A 17,080-nucleotide genomic window follows, 5' to 3' on the forward strand; every position below is an offset into this window, starting at 1 on the left:
TTAATTTCTTTAATAAAATACAAATTACAATAACCGTTAGATGCAAATGAAAGTGCGCTCTCGTGCTGTGTGCTCTTATAAAGCACGCGCTCCCAACCAATCTGCAAGCGAGATTGAAAACAGTCATTTTATAAACCCTAGTAAAAATTAAAATTGAGTGTATTTGGGGAGGGGGTAGGAAATAAAACCCAAGTGCTGAAGCCAAAGCCAATGGCTATTCAATAGGGTGCGTGGTTCTGCCAAGTAGATAGAAATAAACTGCGCGGTCTTTCAAATAAGATAAACACAGTGAAAGGAATTCGGTATAAAAGTGAGTGTTTTTAATAAGCCCTCAAAGATGGGTAATTTAAAAAGTAGAATTTAACAGCGTTTGTAACGTATATTTTGTACACTATATATTAACAAATATAGGGTTACATGGTAGATAACCCTAGTTGAGAGTTATTCGAAAACCACACGTCTATCATCATTTAACACGTCCACTTTACGAGTGCTTTAATTTACAATATAGTACATCTGTCAGCTTCATTTCATTTCATAAAAACAAACAAAAAATGTTCACACAAAAACAGTTCCAATTTGACCCCTGATTTCTTTTTAAATACGAATTTAATATTGAAAAGATATTTTTAAAATTTCATATAGAAATTACTATTTGAGCATTACGAATAACTCGCAACAAGCAGCGATGGATGAATGAGCACATGAAGACACTGGAGTAAGAAAAATGCTTAAGCTATACAAGGATTAATTCTACAGGTGTCATACAGCTACAAGTCTCTGCTGTTCATCCTAGCTTCGAACGCAACGTTGCGTGACAGACACTAAGAACATCTATGTAAGAGACTAAGTTGATCCCTGCCGCGAATGACCACACCCAAGACAATTTTAGGGGGGAGGCTTAGCTTTCATTATCGACGGAAACAATATGGTTACAATATAATCAAGCGCAAATGATAAACATATATGATTTATATTTGGGAAGAAAAACGTTCAGGGGGTTACACGTATTATCTGCGCTTGCGTATGTTATTATGGCTTGCGTTGCAAATACGAACGGGAAAAAACAACGTGGATATTTTGTACATAGGAGTGACACGATTTGATCTGCCTTAGTCGTTATATATGTCATTGGAATTTATCAAAATCTGAACTGAAAGTGATTATAGGATTAGCTTGGACCCTACCCCACCCCAGGAAAAATTAGACAGGATAAGAAGTTTTCAAAATTTTCATCACTGATTTACCTATGCTTAGCGCACACGAAACAATATTAGACCGACAACGCGAATAAGTAGCAGTAGAGATTTGAACTAAAAATGTGCGACTGAAACAAAATCAGGATAACGTATAAAACACTGTATGAAAACATTCACGGCAAGATCAAAGATGTGAGGTTAGTCGAACCCATTTTCACTGATATTATCATCCTCCTCCTCATCTTCATCCTCGCCCTCGTCACCTTCCTCCATGCTTCTTCTACCTGCTTCTACTTGGTTTTGATGCATGATAGCTCGTTCGTAAGCTTTTTGTAGTGACTTTCTCATGGACAGCTTTTTGCCCTCCATTAGCTTGCTATCGTCTATCGCCTTGTTCACTCCTAATAATTCTAATTTATGTCGAGGCAGCCATTGCCTAAAAAATAAACACACAAAAAACTGTTATAAATCTCGCTTTGTGATTGGTTAAAGGCGCGATTACACCAAGCAATTTTCTCTGCAATTTGTCTCGCAACGCCGTTAAGACTCAAGTTGCAAGAGTGTTTACACGTTGCAACGGAGACACAATCGTTGCCAAAAGTAAAAATGAGTTCTACTTTTCGCAACGATTGCTTCAACTTGTCTCGCAACATTTTTCAAATTGAGTTGTAGGTTACACGCTGTAATGCCCCATGCAGCTTGTGTCGCAACCCCGTTGCAAACAAGTTGCAGAAAAAATTGCTCCGTGTAATTGCGCCTAAGGCGCGTGCTTTACGAGACCACAGCATGCGAGCGCACTTTCTATTACGTCATTCATATCAAAAATAATAGCTATTATACATTGTACTTTATAAAAGAAATAAAAAACGTGCTGTGTTATGCTGTGTGAAGTCATAAAGAACTATGACATTGGCAAAACACTTGGGAAGTGTTGCGAAGCACTTCACTTATACCCGCGCGGTTTATTTCTGTATCAGTACACGCGCACGTCAGTTTCTATTTCTTCGACGAGATTTAAAGATTATTTTCGATGCATAAGAAACCCGGGTTTTTTAAATAAGATATCAATAACTTGTTCTCACCATGTCCGTCTTGTATCAAAAAAGAGTACTAAATACAGCGAGTCATCTGTCACTGATCTCTCTCTCATCACGTCTTCTGGAGGCGCAGGTATTGGGATACCATTATACACCAATCCTTTCTTTGTCTTGGGGTCTATTATCTGAAAACGATGAATGATTTTTTAGCTCAGTCATTTACAGTGCTTCCCTATCACACGCGCAAAGAGACCACGTAATCGTACTTTTTGACGTCGCGACGAAATAGGGTTGGTAATACTACAAACCAGTCACATGAATAGTGGCACTATCTAAACCATCCTACAAATTCGTCGTCATAGTTATCACTATCACCGTTACCCATCACTATCATCGCTACCACAATGCAGTGGATTTTGTATGGCTATGGTATAGAAAATCTCCCCACCCCACATACACACGACACGGTCACGGTACGAGTTTGACAACCGTTTAACCATTACCAATAACAGCGCGCGAAATGGCCTTCGATTCAATAAAAACATTCAGGGAAGACGTTAACGTCACAGTCACTAAACGAGGCAATGCGCTATTTGAATAGTCATATGAAATCTGTTTGTATATCAACAGTAACGACAAACAAACAGGGGCAAAAAAATAACAACACATCGACAACGCCAGCAGTGCCACCACAATAGGCATTTTAAGTCAATAAAGAAAGTCCTCTGGCCTGCATTGCCCGGTTGTATAAATGGGGAATTTCACTTCTCAACTACCCCCCTCCCCCCACCCTACCCTTTCTCCTTTTCTTCCCCATCTCAAACCCCATACAGACGAATCCCCTTAGACCCAGAACGCAGATTACATATTGAACTAAGTAATACGTACCAAAGCTGGGTATGAGGGATATCCACGACACTTGGCCCACACCAGTTCTAACGGTTCAAGTGGTGTTAAATCCAAATCAGAATCCGTCGTGGTCTTTCTCTGTCGCTTCTTCTTTACCATATCCTCGACTGGCCCGTTCGCAACCCGATTCTCAGCCGCGCCTATCTCAGTGTCCGTTGTACTTTGCTCATCCTCCGAAACCGACGAGAACAGCCTTACCTTTTTCTGTCTGCCACCGTTAGCCCTTACTTCGGCATCAGATTCCGACCCACTAGTATACGATCGGTTATTCCTTTGTCTCAAGCCGTTAGTAAAAACAAAGTCGCGTCCCTCATTCGTACATTCGTACATTGGTAGAGTCGCGTCCTCGATAAGTTTACCAAGCTCTGTTTTGTACGGTTTTCTGTGATGGTACGTCCCTTCATGATTACCGATGTCACTGCGCCACTTATTGTTCGTATCTCTGACCGGGTTTCTCTCCTCAAACAAACTTTCTACTCCTCTGTTGACATCTGTCTTGTGATTGTGAGTCACCTCCGACTCCGTAGAGACGTCGGTGTTTTTCTTATGATTGACCGGTTGTAGAACGTGGTTTGGAACCACAGAGCCATCCACATACGACTTGTCGTTCGTCACATTCAAGTTTCGTCGTACACGACTTCGACCTTTGTTGAAGAGGATCCCACTCCTTCGGCTCATGCCAGGGCTGGGGTTGGTGGTTGCCGTGGAGATAGACGAGTCAGCGGTTGCCTTGGGTTCAGACGCCACGGTACCCGCGGGATGTGTAGTTGCCATGTCTCCTTCGGGAAGCGTGTTTTCTTCAAGCCTTGGTTTTTTATTTGGAGGTATTTCATTGGCTGAATCTTCACTGGTGAATACGTCACAAGATCTTGATCGTCTTTCATCGTTAAAAGCACCGCCTGTAAAGAAATGGGAAGGCAATGATAAATATTGTTTAGTCTGCCTACAGACAGTAAGAAAGGCATGGAAAGCACAAAAGTGAAACTTACCACTTGATTCAGAAAGGCGTCTTTTTTCCTGGTAACAAAAAATCAATAATATATATTAGGATAAAGCGGTAATTTGCTTGCATCAACATTAGTCTTCCTTTAGACATACTGAATTAAGATATATTATGGCATTACATTGATAACAAGCTCAGTTCTCTGACTCAGGCCCTTCAATGTGCTAATTCACCTTTTACTGTGATAAGTTTATACAGCATTCTTAAGTCAGACACAAATCGCCTTAACATGAAAAGAAGGTTCGGCACGTTCAAATTTATCACCAGCCAACCACAGATTTTATCACAAAAGTTGGTGCTGACCTAGTCTAAAAGTGCGCAAGCCCTACATGCTCTGGCTTGCACAATAGAAAGGGGACTAAACAGTGGAGTAAATCTAAGCGCGTAAACATGAAGTAATATTTACCTGGTTCAGTTTCCGTCTAACAAGAGCAATTTCTTTTCTAAGCGTTCGAACTCTTGTTGCCCTCACACCTGTTGAAAGAAAAAAAGTTAGCTACTCTTTAAATATAAGCATACAATAGAATACGAGACGTTTGCGCACGAAAAGGTAACATGAATATGAACGAGGTCACACCTTATTATCCATCCAAAATGCTTACACATAGTATCGTCATGGTTAAGGGTACAGTCACATACACTCATATCATGGACTTTTAAGAATTGCAAAATCTGCGAAGGCGACGTCTACCGGAAGTGTAAGTAACTTCACTATGGGGTTTCGCGCCTTCAAAGTCTGTCTTGACTGTGCATGAGTTGACTTTACTGACAATGTCTTGAATAAAATCTCCAAAGAACAGAACCTTAAAGAAAAATGATTTAAACTTCCGGTTGACGCCGCCGTCGTAGATTTTTCAAATCTTAAAGTCCCTATTAATGGGAGGTTAAACCTCAATCATGTCAGCAATATTGTATAGAACGGTCTGAACCCAGGTGAATGAATGTTAATCGAAGTATTATGATCATCCGGGTGGATGTAGTCCTGAGAAGGACTGCTGTTTGATGTGACTGACGTTTCTTCATGTTAGAAATATAAATCACTTACCTCCATGTTTTATTGCTTGTGTCATGTCAAGTTTTTCCGTCAAATCCTTCAGCTGTTCTTCTAAACTCATTTCTTTTCTTTGTTCGTCAGTCAAAATGAAATCTGAAGAAATACCAGAATATGGTCACTGAGTCATGTAACAAGACATTTTGGCGACGCACTGTTAGACCTTTTCAGTGCCCAGCACTTGAATTAAGTAGTAGAGTAACAATGGAAAGCAGCTTCTATCAAGAGAAATGGTTCATTACTTGCCAAAAACCTTGGTAACTATAAAAAAGTTACCATAGTAACTTAGCACACTGCACTCTTATCAAAATACATAGTTGGTATCTTCATTCAAAATAAAGTAACTAAGGGCATACTTAGTTCACACATGGCTGTCAAAATTAATTGGAACACCTGGGCCTGGGTGTACGAAGGGTGGATAGCGCTATTCGAGATAAATCTTATCCAATGGATAAATTTATTGGATAACAGTATCGACTTATCCACTGGATAAGGATTTACCCGTCAGATAGTGCTTTACACCCTTTGTATGACCGGGCCCAGGTGAATAAAAAAGAATTAAGTGTATACATACAGACATCATTGTCTATGAATCTCCAAGCCCTAACACCTTTGCATTACTGCTATTTTCATAAAAATGCAAACTCTGTAGTTGCGATTTACCCTTTGGAATTTGTTTTTCACTGCCACCGGTCAAAATATGAAAGGTACAGTCTGATTAGTTTTGATTGACGGCAGCAAAAAACCAAATTTTGAGCATGCAACTGGCAGCTACCGAGTTGCATATTTATGGAATGAGGAGTAAAAAATGCTACCACAAGTACCTTCCTCAGTTGGTTCCCTATCAGCAAGGGTGGGAGCCTCCTTAGTGTGCAAGCCAGTGACTGGGTCAATACCTGCCCTTTCAATCTGTCTGCGTGCAGCTCGGATGATGGGCCTCCCCTGGTCTCTCAATTTCTGAGCTGCACGGTAGTAGATGGTGTCTGGAGCGTTGTATTGTAAGCAGTTTTCTATGACTAGGCTGAAATCAGCTTCAAACTGGTCTATCGTGTGGTAGGAGTTGGAGTTTATTTTTGAACCCATGGTTGAGAAATCCATTGGGGTTTTAATAACATCAAGATAATCAGGAACCTACGAAACAATAAAAAACTTTGGTTAAAAATTGGGCTTTGTAGGCAGTCCTATAGAGCTTTTAGAGTGATGTCAATCGTATGGAAAAACTACTTCCAGGTCCAAATAAAAGCAGTTCAGAGATTTTTCTTCCTTTCTCTTCATGACAGGATTTGTTGTCCAAAGTTCTAATTGTTTCAGTTGAAGACTAAATCATTCAGAGCGTTATTCACTTTATCTTTACAGATTTTGTTACTTTGTTTGACTTGGAAAGAGTTCACAACTTAAAAGGTTTTTACTATGTTTGAGGCTCTAGTTAGGGGCCGGGTTGTCTATATTATTTATCTAAACAGTTATCATACCTCATTAGGATTCACTGGTTCACTGAAGATGTCACCGGTATCTTTATTCTGGATTTGTTCTAAGGCTTTCCTCAACACCATGTTCAGTGGCTGCAATTTCAGATCCACAACATGCTGCTTTACTTTAACCTGGAAATTAATCAAAATAACATTTAATAAGCCATCGTGGTTACTCTTTGTACTCCTAATTCTAAGTACTCCTGAAGTCAGTTATGAAACTGGATGGAAAATACTAGGGTTGAGTTTTAAAAAAACGATAAGATCATAAAGAAGGAGTGAAGTCAAAATAATGATTTAAAAAACTGGTAGTAATAGGAAAATTAATGGCATACTCAAACCTGGGTAGAATATAGTAAATTATTTCATTTCGTAAAATAAATTCCATTTTCATAGAAGGGAAATTTCTGTCTTGGACAATAATATGAAGCAATCCACTTGCAGTATTGTATCAACAGACCTAATCAGCTAACGTGTTGCTATAAACGTTTCCGCCCAATTCAAACCACATGTGACTAAGTTTCATTGTTCGTTATATTTTGGTTTCACAGTTGAATACTTCTATTCCCAGTAGGTTTGAATTGGGTGGTAACGTACATAGCAACACGTTAGCCGATTAGGTGTACTCTTCTTGAATTTGATAAAAGGTTTTCCATGTAAATTCTATTAGGCCTAAAGGTAAAAGGAATATTCCCTTTCCCTCTGTCTACCTGATGCGATAACCATAGCAATCACCTTCCCTTTATACATCGAGCCTAAGGGACTAATTTAATGATTGTTTAATGCCAGCAAATTGAAATATATTTGAAATAAAGTGCAAAAGGCAATCATATTTTATCTGTGATGTAAGCAGTATATCATTATGATATAAAAGCACTATTTATTGCACAGTGCTCATGAATAACACCTCATGAAATGATTTTAATGTAAAAGAAAATTAGTAATTGCCCTATTTCACTATGACGTCACATCAAAACAATCTATTGTTTAAACGCAAAGCATCATGGTCATCGGAGGGGATCAAATCAACGCAAATTCACCGAAAATTGTTCTAAAACTCGTATCAATCCACGAAGACAAGTATAGAATAGCCAGCAAACTCTCAGAATATTTTTAGTACATATTAACAAATATTATATCTGAAAACCAGGCTATTTTAGATAAAACTGTTTTGCTAGGAGCAAGTTTTGTTGAATTTTCTATTGGATTTGGCGATTCTATCCCCCACATAAACAAGCAGTGACGTCATAGTGAAATAAGGCAATTACCATGGTTCAAATGCATTCCCAAAGAAATTGCTGCTTATAGATTTTGATGGGGGGGGGGGGGGGGGGGGGTGGGGGGAGGACAGGGTGAGGGGTGAGGGAACAGTATTTCCAATGCTGTTATTTACCATCTAAAGTGCTTATAAATTCAAAGGGATGCTTACACCAAAGATTTCAAACAAACAATATAACTGACAAGCACATTAAAGCATTTACATCAACCGATCATAACATATCTATCAAAATTACTTTAGTCAAACTTGTTTTGAATGTCATCCGCAAAATTCATTTTTCCCAATATTATTAAAATGAATATGCCAATAAGATAAGTCTTAACTAACTTACAGTACAACTGCTTACATGTTCTCGTTTCAGTTTCTCTCTCTTCCTGATCAGCTCCACTAGCAGTCTAGCTCTTTCAAGATCATGTCGAAGCCTCTGCCAGAAGTGTAGCTGCTCCTTCATGGCCTTTATTCTCTCTGATCTTTCACTTGACTAAGGCAGGGGTAAAATAGAACTAGATTAGTAATCACTATCACCAGATGCTGATTCTTCTGAACACGATGAGATAAAGAAAAGGTATACGCCTATTTCAAAAAAATGTTGTCATCGCCAAAGGTGATAGGTGATAGGCGAAAAGCAATAGGTCATTCCAAGATCCAAGAATAGCTGGAATGACTTGTGTTTCTCTCCTTCTTATTCTCGTCAAGAACATGGACCTTAGAAAATTTTCTTTTCAACAAAAACCATTTCCATGTCTGAATGACCTATCACCTACAGCTGTATCGCTTTTGGGGATGACAATGTTTTTTCAAATAGGTGTATTAGTTTATAGAAATATAGATAAGTTATAGGTCAGAAATTAATTTTTCCAAATTTATTTCCAAGGGTCTTTCGCCCAGAATAAGTGCTATGCGGTCCACATATTCTCATCTTTATATTAGTTTAGTGGATTTAGATGTCCAAAAATACTAAACGTGTCATAAATATGGATTACTTTTACACTTTTCCTGGTGATATACCCTTAGGCAATCTAAAATTTAAACACTTATTATACGTTCACTAACTGAAGAAGATTTTTCCTGCTAAGAACTATTAGACTTAATTGACTCTGACAAACACCATACACAGTATTGGGTTCCTTCTTTCTTTCTTAATAAATGTTCAGAGATAGTAACAGTCAATGTATAGAAAAGAATCTTTCCTTGAACAGTTAATGATTTTTATCTACAAATTTATTTTTCTGTTCTAGCTATGGTTTCTATGGAGATAAATTTTGAAGAATTCGTAAGAATTTGTTAAAAATGATTCTTTGAACAACTTATAATTTTTTCTTTTCAATGTTATTTCTTAAAATAAAATTTAACTCCATACAAAAGGTTACTAAGTTCATAAATGGTTTCAACAGGAGTTATGAACAATACACCAAATTGAAATATGGCAACCAAATTGAAATATGGCAACCAAATTGAATAACTGTTGTTCTGGACTGACTAGCAACTGACTTACTAGCCTCTTATACATGTAAGAATCCTTTTATTTTTCAATGTAAACACAAGGCTAGTCAGTTGCTAGTCAGTGGAGAACAATAGTTATTAAAATTATGGTTGCCATATTTCGATCTGGTGTATAATGATAAAATAAACTAAGAATAATGCATTAGGATTTGGAAAGTTGTTCTACTTACTTCATCTCCTCCTCCCTTCTGACTGAGATGTGTGGCTTGTAACCTTCTCAACAAAGGAACACCATTTCTTGATTGGCGTTTTAACATCCAGTAACTTTGAAGAGATTGGACAAACTGTGCTTTCCTCGCCATAGCAACCCTGCTTACAATCTTCCCTAACCTGAAAATAATAAAGAATAATAGTTTGTAATAATTTTTTTTAATATGTTTGAATTTTTCATTAATAAAGAATCACAAAAGCAATTAATTTAAATTTGGATACAAATGGGTCAATCTAACTAGCTCAAAATGGGCTGGAAATCTATTTGAGTCCAATATATACTTATATCATAACTGATAGCATATATTTTTTGCATTAAATTAACAGCTATTTTGTAAAGATTGACTTGTAAATATTCCATATTGCATACCCAAGTCACTGTGAAAAGCAAGAATTAATGCTTGCTGTGGAAGCAAAAACCAGTCTAAACAAATATATATCTCTTATGTATTTTAACTATTGTAGCCATTACCTTAATTATTCAAATACAGAATAAAAGCTTCAACTGTTGCCTTAGATTTTAACTTTGTCATTAATTCTTAGCTTCTATAAAATTTATTTAGTAAAGTCAGCCATTTCAAATAAATGTATGTATAAAGTGTCCATTCAAAAATAATCGTAAATATTCCTTGGAATATAGAATATATATAAAAGCTTCAACTATTGCCTTAAATTTTAACTTTGTTGTTAATTCTTAGCTTCTTTAAAATTTATTTAGTAAAGTCAGCCATTTCAAATAAATGTATGTATAAAGTGTCCATTCAAAAATAATCGTAAATATTCCTTGGACTGGACACTGGAGGTATCATTTTCATACTTCCTTTTGTTTTGAAACAAAAAGTAAATCAAATGTTTCTAGTATTGATGCTCTCTATAAATTTTTTCTAGTTTTGATGCTCTCCCTCAATTTTTTTCTAGTATTGATGCACTACAGTATGTCAATAAGCCACATTTTGAAGCTACTTTTCTTTAAACAAATATAGCAATTATAAAAAGTTTTGACAAAACAAAAAAAACAATTTGTCTAAACAATTTTTATAACTTTTCTTTGTTAACACCACAATGTTTTCATTAACTTATCAATTAAAAACATCTAAGAACCTAAACTATACATCATTGTATTTACTTATAGATTTTGAGTGCCAAGTTCATGTTTTTGAAATTTTGACTAATTAAATCCATAAACAATGTCAAAAAAGACATGAAAAATTAAGTATTGATGTGCACATGTTTTTATTGTTCAAGTTTGTTGTCCCTCATGAGGTACCTGCTAATGGCATATTTGGACAACAATTGTACGATGTGCTTCAATAACACCAGCTAAATTAAATCATTGATCCTTATCTGGTCATTTTTCTATCCATAATTTGAAGTTTAGAAATGCTTTCTTGTAGTATTTTTAGTGCAAATTTCTTTATGTGGATCAATTGCCCTCGTTTGTTGAGCTGCAATTTATCACTGTACAACTAAAAGTATTTGCAGGAAAGCAAATTATTTAAAGAGCTTCAAAAATATAAGTTTAGGTCAAAGAAAAGGCATTTAAAAAACTAGAATCGACCTAAAATACTTCTAGTATTGGATTATGCAGTTTACAGTACTTGGGTAAGAATGCATATGGCAATACCTGCAACATTTGCATAGAGCAATTTTTATTAGGAGTATGGAACTTGTAGTTTTGACTTGAAGCACAACATGGGAAAACATAAGTACATAACACAGATTTTTTCCAGTTCTGTTTAAAGCCCTGAACCGTGCTAAGTGTAGTCACATAGTAGTACGACTACGCTGCCATATAAATTTGTTATATATTTTTTTCTCACTCATACAAAAACTATTCTGTAATGCAAACATGTACAATTCTACGCTTATGCAATTAATACGTTAATGGAACTTTTTGCACTAACCTGTGAGCTGGAATGAATGGAATATTGACGACAGGAACAGGCATAGTTTTCTTTTCTGCAAGAAGCTTTCTAAACTTTTTGATACTGCGCTTGGATGTTCCATTCTTGGTAGCTAGCTTGTTTTTAACAGGAAGGAGTTTCTCTTCACTCTCCTCTTCCTGTTCTTTATCAGGGTTTAGGTAGTCTGGAGTATGAGCATCACAGTATGCTGTTTTGCGAACTGTCATTTGCCCATTTTCTCCCTTTATTGGTTCAATTTTCATGAAAAGACCAGCTTGTTGCGCACATGTTACGTGAAATGCAGTATAACAGTTAGTTTTGAAGCACTGAATGCATGCTCCCTGACGACGCTTACAGATATAGCATGTGAGCTTCCAGCGAGCTGATGGGATATTTTCTATCGAATCAATAGGTTCAAGAAACACCGTATTTGCAAAACAAACTTCTGGTATCCATAGTGCACAAACCACATGTCCCCAGCGACCATCATCTGTTTGCTTGAAAGCTCCAGTCTTGTTTGGACATAGGACACAATCCACTGCCCTTGATGGTGACTGCAGACAACGTCGGCAGAGCCACTGTCCTTCAGGAATGTATGGGACCCCATAACACTCTTGATGGACAGCCAAGTTACACATGTCGCAAAATAGAATAACATTACTGTTTTGGCATTCACCATCATTACAAATACAACAAACTGCATCCTCATCAATGTACTGATTTGGGTCGCATGTAGTTTGGCTCTGAAAATATGACTCCTTTTCCAACCTGTCCATCAAAGTTTCAAATACTTCCTGAGAGACTGGGGCAATGCTTTCTGACTTGCGCTGTTCATTGATCATATCCAGCCATGAATAATCCTCTTCATCCATATCATACTCTACCATTTCATCCATTTCTTCAGTCGTCTGTTCTATGAACCTAAAGTATGTAGTTGGCCTAATAGGAGCATCGGGCTGGTGGAAACAGTCATCTAGAGATACAAAATCTGACTTGGGCAACGTAGGAGTATTTTCAACATCATTCTTTACGTGCTTATTTTTACTCTTTGTTTTTGTGAGAGGTTTTGGAGTTACATGTTCTATCGTCTCCTCTACCTTGTCAGCAACCTTTAACTCTTTTTCCTCCGTAACTGGTAAAGAATCATCAATGCCAATCCGATTAACTTGTCCTTCAAGTTCGACTTCAACTATGAGTTGGGCTTGAGCATAAGTTAGTGTTTCCCGAACAACGACTTGTGGGGGTGATGGTGGAGGCTTCTTGTTCTTACCCGTTTTTCCACTCTTTCGGCCCCTTCCTTTACTCTTTTTGGACGAGGATGGCGGTGGAGGAGCATCGGACCCATCATGCTTGAATGTTTGTAAATGATATTCAATTCCGCTGTAGCTCTTGTAAAATTTTTGGCACAAAGGACACTCGTATGGCGGCTTCGTAGCTCGGAGATTGTCGATCAGTTCTCTGATGCTTACCATTTTATTAGACTATATCACAACATGATACAATAAATCCGTCAGATCTTTGCGATCAGTCGAAGTACGAGCTTCTGGACTTACCTAAAATCCCCTTTTCAGGTTTCCGTGATCTTAGGATCGAGGAATTCGAGTCGTAGCTTCGGTGCTTCCGAAACAACCTCGAAGCAATGAGCGAGTCCGTACTTATATTTTTCACGAAACTTTTGACTCTGAACCAGTCCAGATTAATGTCTTTAAGCTTCAAAAATATTTCGATTTATCCCTGCCAATAACTTCTTCTTTCCTTGTTACGTTGTACGGCAATCGCTTTACGACATATCAATAAAATACCCACCCAACTAAGTGCGTTCGTTAAAATGGCGACATCTCGAACTAACCAAACGACAACAGGATCTCGGCTCACGATTTCGCGTCTTCCAACAGTTTAAAACTTCTCTTTAAACCAGCTAAACAGTTCTTTGAATTTCTTCTTATGACCTTTATCATCCAGTGGAGTTCCTTTAGTCTATAAAAGGAAAAAAACAGGCATAAGTATAAGCTTAGCGTTGGCTTAAATAAAGTCCGCGGTCCAGCGAACAAAGAAGCAAGACAAAACGCGGACTGATGCTGTCATCTTGAATTCAGTAAACCACTATTTTAAAGGACAAAAACTCTAAAATTCAATCTCGAAACAGCAGATCGATCATAAATTTGCAATCGCTTACTCCTCCTCTAGAAAATACGTGTCCACAAACCTCGTCTGAGCGAAAAATACTGAGTATTTCTGATCTTGTGGGGTCTCGCCTTTGAGAACTCAACGCTCTGGCTACAAGTTCAACAATACACGAACAAAGGGCGGCTTTTATACAACGAATTCTTCAAACTCCACGTTGAAAACACCGTTTAGCTCAGCTCAGAGTTATGAACGAGTATCCATTAATCCTTCTTGTTAGTTTTTGCATTTGCTGAAGCTTTCTTGTAGCGAGAAATAACCGCCGTAAATGGCCAACCGTATTTTGTTCGAAACTAAGATGGCGCCACTCGCTCTCGTGTCCATCAAGCCCTGAAATTTGGAATCCACGCAAGGTCGCCCCCACACATTATGCACCATTTCCCCTAAAAAGACACCAAAAACTGAACCCGCAAAAAACTATGGTCTTTCCATTATTTTTAATCGAAAATCCTTTATTTTCATTGTTTTAAAACCATATACACCTAAATTAAACAAATATTTTTTGCGCTTAAGAAAACTGTCATGATTACTTACAAAAAAAATTAATACGGTCATTTCAGGTGATAGTTTTGACGCCTGAATTCAGAACTGGTACTCATTTTACTCCAATAAGAACTTGAAAAATTACTATATAGCCCGAAAACTACTTATCGATGACAAATAGGTTACATTTATTTCAAGAAATGAGAAACGGGCTTGGAGAAAATAATTTCTTTTGGACTTTTGAAGTATTCAGTCGAGTGTTTTAGCGACACAGAAAGTGCCTGCAACGATGTACCAAAAAAATAAGAAAACAGCATCTCGATAAACAAAGCCAAAAATACCTGTCCATCCACTAAATCTTACAGGTTTATGCCATTGATGGACACTGTAATAAATCTTTTTATTGCTACGGACCACGGCATGAGAGAAGCTGAAAGAATTCTACTAGAAAAAAAATGTGATTGAGGTGTTTGACATATGGGAAAAATGACTTGCACATCATCTGTCATGGACTTCAAACATAAATGCATTCATAAATATCAGATCTAGAAGATCCTGTCCGTCGGTCAGTTTACAAACACATATGTCAAAAGTAAAATTTAATTTCACGCACCGCACGTCACGATCGCGGGTAAAATTCTTGGAAAAATTCCTTCAAATTCTGGCAGGTCTTTGAAGATTTTTGGAGCGATATTTGTATAAATTAGATTAACTAATTTCCCCACCAATAACACACAAGTGTCATATATTTCAGCTTCACCGTGTTAATTAAATTGAATGTTTTTTTTGAAAGTGTGGGACGACAGAACTGGGGATTCCCTTAGCCAGGATGTGACGTCATGATGCGACAGAGTGGTTGGCTGTGGCGCCAACAGGACTACAAACAAAATCTCAAAATATTCAGCCATGAAACTTACAGTTTATGATATTGGGGAACACCATACGCTGAATTTAACCATTTAACTGCTAAATCAGGGTTTTATCGAGCCCAGATCAGTTAGTAGCGAAGAAGCTCTACTTATGGCTTATAGCCGAGACTCGCGCGACGCTAAGAGGTTTTTAGCGCAGCTGATCAACGCACAAAAAATCTAGTTCAAACGATAAAGGAAAGAAATTAAATCCAACGCCATCTCAATGCGGTAAACACGTAAACCACACGAGATATAACTTCATAATGAACACATTCGACCAACAAGATCAAAAATGCACAGTCCCCACGCTATGATAGTACGCGGTTCTTCCGTCATTTGGCTCACCTAAAGTCAAATACTTCATTCTCTCTTGGTAGATTGTAGATGAGAAATTAAAGACCATTGCCACTTACCGTGATGCACCGCGGTCACAGATGAATTTCGTGGTCCATGAAATTCAAAGATTCATATATTGAATAATAACTTCATATTAAATCCTTTTCCGACATAGCACTAAGGCACAAAAATGATTCTTTTACATTATTTTACGGCCTTAGGGACTATCTAAGAGTTTATTCAAAAGGTTGGAATTGTTTTTTCAGTGCTGACACGATTCAAAATGTAAACAAATTGTGATGCATCACGGTAAGTGGCAATGGGTCTTTAAAGCTGTTATTTATATACAATTACAAATACAGTGTTACAGCATTTTTTCTATATGATTGCATTGCGCGGCCACTGGGTCAATCAAATTTTCCAGTGTTTGTTGAAATGATTATTACTTTTTAGTAGTGTTATTGGAAATCTTTACTGAAAGCCGTGCAAATTATCGAAGCCTAGCCCGGGGAGAGGTGGCGTTGAAATTGCGCAAATAATTTATACTTTACAAAAATCGACTGCTTTTTGGGAATGACCGACACGTGTTCTCAAATCACGTATTATAACGCTTAACGTCCAAACCGAAAAGGTCTGTCTGAATCATGGAACATAGATGATTACTGTATAATTAGCTAAATTGCTAATAGATAATTAGAACCCAATGATGACGTCATAGACCAATTACTTAATTACCTTCGTTACGAAGGATTAGTTGTGGTCATGTCGTTCCTTCGGAACCTCCTTCTTGGAGGAGCAGCCCTGATCACTGTCGGGATAGGCAGTTATGTTGCCTACTCCTACCTGACCAGCACCAAGGTAATGAATTAGCAACATCCCTTTGTGGAGAATACCACGAATTTGTGAACTAGTGCGCGTGCGTGGAAATCAAATGACTGATTCTCATTTCCTTCCATTCACTTTTTCATTTTTCTTGTCATCAATTCTTTTGAAATCAAACAATAATCTTACGATATTTTTGACTTTAGGCCGAGATGACCGAACAAGAAGAGGAAATTGAAAAGCCTAAAAAGAAGCCTGCATCAGATGATGCAAAAAAGACCTATTGTGGTCTGCGCAAGGGCTTTCTCTTGTAGAAAGCCTAATGCAAGTCCGACAGCCCGCTACAAGACTACTACTGATTACTACTCATCTGATTCAACCTTGACTGCTAAATACTACAGATTTTGAAAGGATTTCATGGATACAAGACTTCCCTTGGCTGTCGGACATATTTTACTTCGAGCTGGGCGTGCGTGTGTGTGAGTGAGTGTGTGGAGTGGGTGTGTCTTCTTGTGTCTTTTTATCTGTCTACTCGCCTGACTTCTACATCCGTTTCTCTGTCTTTGAAGTCTCCCTCCCGTTTACCATGGTAACCTGGGAACCTATACTGCAGAAGTATGGCAACGACCTTCGCTTAATTGTGGTACATCCTACTAATCAACTATGAACATCAACAAGAAATACTGTCGCTGGAACTCACTTTTTCTATCACCTGTGGAACTGACGAGCAGAATGAATGTCTGCAGGTCAAACTCTTCACCAAACATCATTCCTGGACCT

At 37.7% G+C, this 17,080-nt stretch overlaps 1 protein-coding gene across 1 annotated transcript; it reads right to left on the reverse strand.

The window, feature by feature from the left end:
* Positions 1 to 298: 298 nt before the first annotated feature.
* Positions 299 to 14,080, reverse strand: LOC116295272 (peregrin). The gene is made up of 12 exons (XM_031703045.2): positions 13,771 to 14,080; positions 11,565 to 13,541; positions 9,621 to 9,780; positions 8,294 to 8,428; positions 6,672 to 6,800; positions 6,024 to 6,330; positions 5,194 to 5,295; positions 4,555 to 4,622; positions 4,135 to 4,162; positions 3,125 to 4,044; positions 2,282 to 2,421; positions 299 to 1,635 (listed from the first exon to the last, which is right to left on the reverse strand). The coding sequence occupies exons 2-12, from the start codon at positions 13,034 to 13,036 to the stop codon at positions 1,398 to 1,400; spliced, it is 3,699 nt and encodes a 1,232-aa protein (XP_031558905.2). The 5' UTR covers positions 13,037 to 13,541; positions 13,771 to 14,080; the 3' UTR covers positions 299 to 1,397.
* Positions 14,081 to 17,080: the final 3,000 nt, after the last annotated feature.

This window comes from Actinia tenebrosa, unplaced genomic scaffold (assembly GCF_029948245.1).
Source record: "Actinia tenebrosa isolate PJP-AT-01 unplaced genomic scaffold, QUT_ActTen_1.0 PGA_scaffold3__52_contigs__length_22856419, whole genome shotgun sequence".
Lineage (NCBI taxonomy): Eukaryota > Metazoa > Cnidaria > Anthozoa > Actiniaria > Actiniidae > Actinia > Actinia tenebrosa.